The 10,051-nt window shown below is 35.3% G+C and overlaps 1 protein-coding gene across 1 annotated transcript; it reads left to right on the top strand.

Annotated features, from left to right (window-relative positions):
- The first annotated feature begins 65 nt into the window (after positions 1–65).
- LOC140859041 (probable transcription factor PosF21) lies at positions 66–8,242 on the top strand. The gene is made up of 4 exons (XM_073260177.1): positions 66–219; positions 6,121–6,253; positions 7,372–7,456; positions 7,693–8,242. The coding sequence occupies exons 1-4, from the start codon at positions 89–91 to the stop codon at positions 8,022–8,024; spliced, it is 681 nt and encodes a 226-aa protein (XP_073116278.1). The 5' UTR covers positions 66–88; the 3' UTR covers positions 8,025–8,242.
- The last annotated feature ends 1,809 nt before the right edge of the window (positions 8,243–10,051 follow it).

Consider the following 10,051-nt stretch of genomic DNA (forward strand, 5'->3'; position numbering starts at 1 on the left):
AAAGAACTCTCTTTAAGATATTTACTTGACATATATTTTTAATGATTTATTTTCTTGTTAGGATCCCAAAGTCCATTGCCTTGAAAGAATGCGTTGTTATGGGTTCTACCATGCAAAGAGATTGATTGGCATTCTTATTCAGCACTGGGTACCAAGAAGAGGAAATGGAGTTCTCAAAGAAGACAACAATTTTAGACTTCAGGATAAATCTACCCTTAGGTTAGAAAATGGCTGAACTAAAAACTGAAAAAAAAAAGACTATGGCATATCTTGGATTCGATCTTATTAGGATATGTAATCGGTTCAGTAGACTATAAAAGTGATTTTCTATCCCTTAAACCTCTAGGAACAAAACAATTTCAGTAAGAAATTATAGGTCCTAGTGTATCACTTCTCTTTCAGTACATAGGATTACAAATTTGCCTTATTTTTGTACAACTCATCACAAGGACCTGAGTGGCCAGTTTCTCTGATTTCATGATTTTATTAATTAATGTTTGATAGATAAATGAATGGAATAAAGTAAGTTATACTTAATTTAGGTTAATCTGAGCTGTAGGTTTCCATGACTCCATGTATTGTTAAGGAATTAAGATTACTTCCATGCCTAGCTAGAGTAAGGATTTACAATTACTTGTTCCTGGTAGGTGGAGTGTGTTAGACTAGATCAAGAATAACTTAAATACCTTGACCTAATTTCTATGAACTTTTACCTTACAATAGGAGGTTCCCTCCCGGAAATCTTCAAAATAGATGAGTAAGACCGAACAGAACAAAGTTGTTTGAGCTTAAATAGTATTTATTTAGGGATTTGATGAGAGATGATAGAAAGAGCTATAGCTGAACCCACTTCGAGGTGATTGATGGTGAGAAAGAAAGCTTGGAAGGAAGTTAGATGGGGACATGGTAGAAGAAGATTTTGAATGAAGACAAGAAGACTCTAAGCCTGATGAGCTTCTGTTGCGGTGAAAGCTCATGGCTCAGCACGTGAGGTCTGTTTTCTCTGGCCCATAGGCCTCACGATTTTATCCTTCAAAAGGCGCCTCAAGTGGGAAGAATGATCCATTCGTAAATAAGCCAGAGTTCTTCTTGACTCTAAATCAATATGGGACTAATAATGTTCTTTCTCTTACACCACAACATAACTCCCCAGTCAAGGAGAATCTGCTTATGGACACCACAGCATCTTGTGTACGGACGAAAGGAGCCCCACAGTCTTAGGGTGGTGCACTACTGTTGCGACTAAGAGCTCATAGCTTAGCACGTGAGGTATTGTCTACTTTGGCCTATGGGCTCATGATTTTATCCTTCAAAAGGCATCTCACATGGGAAGGATGATCCCTTCCTAAATAAACCAGAGTCTCTCTTGACTCAACCAATGTGGGACTAATAATGCCCTCCTCCTACACTACAACAGTTTCCACTACTTTCATACGAAAGTTTTAGCATATTTGAGGAAGATGAGGTGATGGGTACCTCAGATATTTGTTCTGCAATTTGTTTGGAGTAGTTTATTTTTTATTATCATCCTCCCCGTGTTAATGAATTTGTGGGGGGGCTTATGATAATAGGTCCATTGGTTAGCTACAATTTATAAAATCTTGAGTTGAGTGTTAGCAAGATGAAGCACGTGAAGTTTTGGACATTAATTTTTTGGAACCAAAATGCATTTTTAAATAAGGAAAGCGCATAGAAACAAAATTTTTATAATTTATAAGTTCAGTTCCATATAGATATTATTTTTTTTTCTTTACTTTTTTGTGGGCAGGGGAAAGGGGATTGATTGGGTCAAACTTTTTTAATTTGATAGGTGGAAGAAATGCTTATGGGAATGTGAATTTGTTGTTCTAATAGCTTGTTTGAAGAGAACGAGTTTAAGAAAGATGGATTGAATGGAATATTAGGATGAAGTCATCCATGTTTTAAAAGGTGGCTGCAATATGCATAGTGCATATTGGGTGCTAAGGTGTTTTTTAAAATAATTATTTAAAAATAAATAAAAAAATATTAAATACAATAAAGAGAACAAAAATGATATTATTTTTTGACAAACGGTCGTAATATTAATAGCAATAACAGCTAGCACCTTCTACTTAGTACCCATATTAGGACCACCTGAAACCCACATCAAACCTAACCATCAGCTTGTACTCATTCATCTGTTGGGCCCTGCATAGGAGTGGGCTGCATACGTGGCCCTGGAATGCTAATTGGGTTGCATATGTAGCTGCACAATACTAAGTGGGCTGCATATGCAGCCACATACACCTTTGAAACACTGGAAAAAATGCAGTAAGTATCAAATTTAGTGAATCACTATCCTAAAAGTGTATTTGGTTCTTGAAGAAAATTTTCCTCTGTTTCTTCACTTTTATTAAGGTGATTATCAGTATTCTTTTGTTTGGTAAAAGTGAAATGTGCTTAAAGGTAAATCTTGTCACCCATCTCCAATGTGGTAGCAGCACTATCCTTTGGTTGAGGTGCATGTGGCCACATGCACTGTGTATGTAGCTGCACAATGCTAAGCAGGGCACATATGCGGCTACATGCACTGCATTTTAAAACATTGGAAGAAATGCAGCAAGTATCAAGTTTTAGCAAATCGCTGCCCTAGTTGGTTCTTTAAGACAATTTTCTCCTTTTCTTCACTTTATTGAGGCGAAAATCAGTAATGCTTTTTGTTTAGTAATTGCAAGTGTTTGGGGGTAAATCTTGTAACCTCCAATGCAATAGCAACACTCTCCTTTTTTGGTCACGCAATCTTGAGAACTTGGTATATTTTGATTTTTGTCTAATTTGTTCTCAAATCTTTATGGAGCTGATCATATAGTTTGCAGAATTTAGAATTTACTGAGTAGTGGCATCCATGGACATTTTCTAACATAGAGAATGATGATGATTTATTGCTTGAATTATTTGGTAAGTATGGAGGGCTAAATAGATTTTTTTCCCCTCTCAAAGTGTGTGTTTCTTTGTTTTGGACAAAGATATGACAACCTTAAGACATACCATATTTCTTTGGTTTTGACTCTTCATCATCACCCAAGCCTTTTCCCATCAAATACAAAGTGGTTTTTGAGCACAACTCTAAGTTAAGAAGGTTCCTTAGAAGGATTAAGTAGATTCTACAGCCTGGTGTTTACATAACATGAACCGTGTAGAAATTGGTGTGGAATTCCTCATCACTGCAAATTTGGGCAAGCAAAGGTCTTGCATTGGAATCTATAAAACCAGTTGGTAAGTTGGAAGATTTACCTTATCGATCACATTTTGAACTCATGCAACCAACGAGAAACCCTCCAAAATTCCTCTAAACTTGGAAGAATTTAGAGAAATGGAAAAAGACAACTTTCTTGATATAAGAAATTGTGTTCATCCTAAGGCACAGATAAGCCAAAGAGCCAGATGGGAAGCCTTTATTATGACTAAGTTTAACAGTGACTTTTTTACAGGTGAGAAATTAGATGGATGAGTTTAATACATATAAATAAAACTATAGGACAACCTGTATCAAAGGCTTGCCCAATTCAATCTATCAATGACTCATATGACAATTTAAACTCAAAAGGACCAAGTCAAATGACAAAATGAGGATTCCATGTCCTAGAGCACCCCTTTTTCTGATGTCCCAGATGTCAACCTTTTTGCACCATCCTTCTCTTGACACATTATATATTCCTCGTTTGTATTCTCAGTGAGTAGAAATATCATGTATGCTGGTCTTAATCTGTCGCTCCATTCAAGTTTTTGCACCGATTTATTCTCATGCCCTGCATGATTTCTCTTGTTTCTCAATAATTGTTTTGAGAAATTAGCAGTGGACCATTTGGTTGTTGAGGGACTGTTCATGCTAGGATAAATCATATTATTGTGTTTGAGATATTTGTCACATTAGATAGCTCTATTGTGTGAATATGTTTCATTAATCAGCAACCAAATTACTTGCTAGCTAGCTTGATGTCATGGTATATGATTTTCTTATGTACCTTATAGAATCTCAACTGGAAAATTTTGACAAATAGGCAGGAGAAATTAGGACGTCACTATTGAAAATTCTATTTAGTTAGCTCTGAAGTAGACCACCATGAATCATGATAAGTTCGCCATGTTGAGTATTCAGTAGTCAAGAGACATCCAGCATACTAGAAGATAATATTTCTTTGAAGGAAATGATAGAGGCTGAGAAGTCGTGTTATGATGTCTCCTTTTGAATTCTTGAAAGCTTTAAGGTCCTGATGTGGCAATGAAGTTTAGGATTTCGGTTCTTCTAATTTGAGTCTATCTAGGAATACTATGTCTATAATTGTCTTTGAAATTTGATTTGGGAATTTTAGTTGGATTTTCAATGAATTGGATATCTAATTTTGATTAAAATTCTAAAATTAGATTGATAATGACTTAAACCGTTGGAGGTCTTATCTTATCTTTAGATTTGTGAGGCCAGTTGTCATTATTGGGTACAAGTTTGGGTAGCTTTATGGCACGAAGTTAGTATAAATTGCATCAAGGAATTATATCCTTACCTACTTTACCAGTCGTGAACAACCGTACAGAGGTTTTGGAGTTTCATGTGAATCAGTGGTCCATATTACTTTTGGGTTTATGCCTATTGCAAAGCCTGTGCATTGTAAAGAAAAGTTCCAATTATCGAAATAAAAATTGTTCATATGCTCAGGTAGCCTTTTATTCAAATGGCATCACTGCATCAAGACCATAAGCAAGAAGTAGTCAGGATGCTTTATTATCATTCAAGAAAAGAAGTGAGATGCATCAAGATCTTTTCTCTAGCTAGGAAATACGAGTAAGGTGTGCTGTGTTCGATACAAAATATAATGTATGTGGTGGAAGATCCCTTTGCTTCCTGTGGATTGATCCTGGAATTTTGTTTGCCTGCTTATGTCAAGTAATTTGGTGAAGCTTTCTAGAAAATTGTGTGCACTAGCTTCAATATGGCCTCATCAACTATTGGAAAGGCTCTTACATTTTTATAGATGGTGAGCTGTTTTGCTGGTAATTGACCCTGAATATGATATGTACCAATAAGATCTATGAACTATTATAGTGATTAGTTGAAGTCTTGACGCATGTGGAGTGAGCGGTCTGCTGCATGAGCTTAGGGAGCCTACGGGTCAATCATTGATAGGTAAGCATGGAGTGTTTGCAATTAGTGTTGGTAATTGGGAAAGGACCCAAGATGGAATTTAAGAAGCATAAGAATGCATGATGGTGAGAAACAGAAAATTGATTTATTTGAATGTGTCAGTAGGGACTCTGACAGCCTGGCTTTTGCGGTATAATATTGTTGAGCATGATCATACTAACAACTGAGCTAGGAAGCGGAGATATGGGTATGGGATACAGATACAACACGATACAAATATACTTTTATGACAAACCTTGGAAAAATGGGCTACAATATGGCTAGGATATGATGTGGCTGTACACAATAATAAATAAATATCATTTTTTAATATATGGTATGAAACATCCAAAAAGCATGATTGGTTTATCATAGAATACTATATAATAACACTTAACCTCGCAATTTCTAAGATAGTTCACAAAATGAAACCCATAAATTCGGTAAATATAAGAAATATAAATCTAGTAAAAATCCGTATGTTACTAGACATAAGTTTAGCAAACACTCTTTATCCTGGACAAATAAATACGGCAAGGAAACAACATTATTAAAATAAATGCAGCAAGCTAATGAGAATTTATGCAGCAATATATATGAATAATAAGAATAGCTACAGCAAATATTCAGTGAGTCAGCAACAAAATTAACATAACTAGAAAAGTTAAAGCCAAATATTTTAATCAAAAAAAATGCAGCAAGCTGATCTTGGTTTTGACGTTTTTGTGGTCAAACTATGCTGGGTGACAACAGGAGTCTTTATCCAATTTATGTGAATCTTTTATATAAATAGAAATGCAGAAATGGAAGACAAATCAGGATTTAAGCCTTACAATTACAATTCGTTATTTGTGCAAGTTAATAGCTCGTATTAGCTTCAGATATGAACATTCCTATTTTCATGACATTGTTTTACAATTTCACCTTTTTTTTTTTACATGTTCTTATATCATAACAAGTACTTTGGTGGAATATGATAGGATCTGGGCGAATAGGCAGTCGGCTGCTAGGTCAAAGGAAAGAAAGATGCGTTACATTGCAGAGCTTGAGCGAAAAGTGCAAACCCTGCAGACAGAAGCTACAACATTATCAACCCAGTTGACCATGTTACAGGTATTTTTATCCTACAAATCACATAAACTAGAAAGTTGGTAACAGTCAGAAGGGTTCCTCTCTGTGAGTGGCTGAGTGCACATGCTTTATTTATTCTTTTCCTTTTCAGTGATTCATGAAAAGAGTCTAGTTAGCATAGCTTACCTTGCACAAATGGAGAGAATATAAATGAATAGGAATAAGTTTGAAAGTAAGAACAACTTGCAAGCACCACCCACAATGCTATTAAGTTCTTATTGTGGAATTGAATTTAGTAGGATTTATCTCTAATCACTCTTTTTGGGTGTCTTATGGTAGGTCCCTGCAGCTAGGAGCCCTCTTACTCATATATCATGAGGTCACAAACTTAGTTTTTCCACCGTGACTCGTGCTGATCCACTTCATAAAAGTATAGAAACAGCTGGAGCTTGTTTTGTATGGGTTGCAAATGGTTCTCTGAAATCATTTGTATGAATCCTTGATTTAGGTATTCCATCCTGCAATTAAGGTTGATGGGAAACTTATGATTCTACTTATTTCTGAGAATTTGTCTTTTTCTATATATGTGAAGTCATTCTTCTCTCTGGAGCTTGTTTTGTATGGGTTGCAAATGGTTCTCTGAAATCATTTGTATGAATCCTTGATTTAGGTATTCCATCCTGCAATTAAGGTTGATGGGAAACTTATGATTCTACTTATTTCTGAGAATTTGTCTTTTTCTATATATGTGAAGTCATTCTTCTCACTGAGGGACCTGTATTATAAAGTGATAAGGGAAACTAGTATAGAAAAAGTGAGTGTGAAATGCAGATACTTGGGAAATGAGCAATATACCATCCATGGCATTTTTCCAGATGATTTGACTTCTGAGACTAGTTTATTTGATCCTCAATATATGCATACTTTCCTGTTCTCTCTAATAATTGACCACAAGAAAAAAAAAAAAGGACAGAGCTATGATAGTGATAATATGATGTTGAAGTCAAGCATATATAAGCAGTCTGTATTTATGTGGTTTCGTCACAAATTTCCTTTGCCCTGGCAATAATTTTTCAGCAGGATTAGTTTTTATGAGCTTCTTATGAGAAGTGAACATGGATTTACTGAAAAGTTTCTTTCATGTTGGCTTATCATGACAGAGAGACACTAATGGATTGACTGCTGAAAATAATGAGTTGAAGCTGCGTCTTCAGACCATGGAGCAGCAAGTTCACCTGCAAGATGGTAAGTTCCTAGCTTCATGATCTTGGACATTGTGCATATCTTCAGAATATCTTCCGACCAGGTTCCTTGATCGGTTTCAATGTTGATGCTATTTTGCCTTTTTAATCTAGTATCTGTGATTTGTTCAAAGTTTAAGAATTTTTTCAAACTGGGATTGTATGGTGTGGCTTCCATCCCCTACACCCGGCAACTTGACATTTGCTGAACTTTTTTTTTTTATCTGATGCCTGCTGCAGCACTAAATGATGCTCTCAGAGAGGAGGTTCAGCGGTTGAAAATTGCAACAGGACAAGCAATTCCTAATGGCGGACAGATTATGAACTTTGGACCATCTTTTGGAACCACTCAGCAATATTATCACCAGAGTCATGCGATGCAGTCACTTCTGGCTGCCCGGCAGCTTCAGCAACTCCAAATCCACTCCCAGCATCAACAACAGATGCACCCACAACAGCACCAGCCTCAAGTACAACAGCAGCAGCAGCAATCACCTGCTGAGCTGAAAATGAAAGGAGTGATGACTTCTCAAAGGGAGAGCACTTCAGATAACATCACTTCCCAGGAATAAATGATCAGCCGGAATATGGGATCAACATATGTTTATATTATATTTCAAATATTAGCTTGCTTATTATGTATTAGACATGTTATGAACCGCATTGTACAATTTATTATATCCGGTAGTTAGGTTAGTTGGACTCGCATATTCCAGTACCTGTTGCAGTTGGTTTTCTCAGAAGCGCTTGGATGATGATCTTTCAACAACCAATTTGCTTGCTCTTCCAATATGCTGTTCAGCTTGATAATGCCATCCTGGTAAAATGTGGTACTGTTAATACCACCACTTGAGTTCATTGATTATTACAATGTGAATGCTTGGATCCACAACGTATAGAAGAAACATATGTGATAAATTTTACTGTTATAATTTGACATATGTGATAATTTATAAGGGTGTCTAAAGGGTGGGAAACACATGCCAGAGAGATTAAAAAGAGAGAAGAAACATAGATGGAATCTAATTACATGGTTCATAAATAAATAAAAAAAAGTTGAAATTATATCTTAAGGTACTGTTTAGCATCACTTTTATTTTTTGGTAAGAAATAAAATAAAATAATTTTTATTTTTAAATTTATAAAAAGTATAACTACTTTTGGTTTAGTTAATTATTTTTTAAATATAAATGTATTGATCATGATAGGTGCAATGGTAGTTGTAGTTGTAGCAATAAAGGTAGTGGAAATGATAGTGGTGTTGGTGTAAGTATAATAGTGGAGTAGTAGAGATGGCAATGATAGGTGAAAGAAAGGTAGTGATGGTGGTAGCAGCGGTAATAATTGATGACTCGATGATGGTGGTGCAGCTATTATTACTCGATGATGGTGGTGCAGCGGCGGCGGTGATGGTGGTGATAGTAGCATCAATTATTGTTGCAGAGGAGATATTATTAATATAGCAAAAGTGGCTATAATGTTAGGGTAATGGTATGATGGCAACAGTAGTAATAATGTTAGGGTAATAGTATGATGGCAATAGTAGTAATAGTAAGGATAGCAATTAAGATCACAATAATAGCAACAACAACGATGGTGATTAAGATGGTAGTAGTGTTAATGATGATAAAAACATGATTTTCTTATTTTTTTAAATATTAAAAATATATTTTGTAAATTTTCGGCTCTTTAAAAATTGTACTTTGTCACTGAGAGTTTTTATGCAAGTTGGTGAATTCATTGACATATCTATTATTTAGCATTCTTTGATAGTTAAGGATGCCTAGGATGCTTCAACAATTATTGATCATCGGATGATTTTTATATCTTGGGATCTTTTTCTCCAAGTTCCCTCAAGATTAATTTTGATGAGAGTATTACTGGTGGAAGTGTAAAAGGAGGTGCTAGATTTGTGATTAGAGATCCCAACTTTAATTGACAATTGATAAGATGCAAATCTTTGATATTAGTGTACCAAGGGCAAAATTGAGGGGAGCTTGGGAAGGAATTGGTATATAGTTTTTACATTAAAAGCCAGTCATATTGTTTTGCAAGACAAATCAACTATTGTAATTAATTGGGTTACAAAATAGAGATCAAATGAAGAATGTCAACCCATACTTATGGATTTATGGATGGATTTCATTTTTAGTGACTCATATATATTGTGAGGAAGATGGAGTGGCAAACTGGATGGTAAGTTATATGGCAAATTAATCTAATGGCTTTAATTGGACGGCTTATTCTTTTACTCTTTCTCTCACACAATTTAGGATCATTTTGTTTTCTGATTTGATTGGTTGCAAATGGATATGAATCATCTGGCTTAGTAATATATATGGACATGAATCATCTAGCTTAGCAATATATATAGAGAGAAAGAGGGAGAGATTTTTTTAATGAACGTGACTTCTAAAAAAATAAAAAAAAAAATAAAAACAGCTCACATGTATTGCCTATGCTTCAACTCTTAATATTTAGATCAAATGATAATAAAGAAAAAAAGAATTTTAGATCAAATGCTAGTTTCATCAAGATCGAGACTTGAGAGTGCTCGGGGGCACAGTGATCACTGTCTCCCCTAAAATTTTCCTTTACC

Source organism: Elaeis guineensis, chromosome 1, assembly GCF_000442705.2.
Source record: "Elaeis guineensis isolate ETL-2024a chromosome 1, EG11, whole genome shotgun sequence".
Lineage (NCBI taxonomy): Eukaryota > Viridiplantae > Streptophyta > Magnoliopsida > Arecales > Arecaceae > Elaeis > Elaeis guineensis.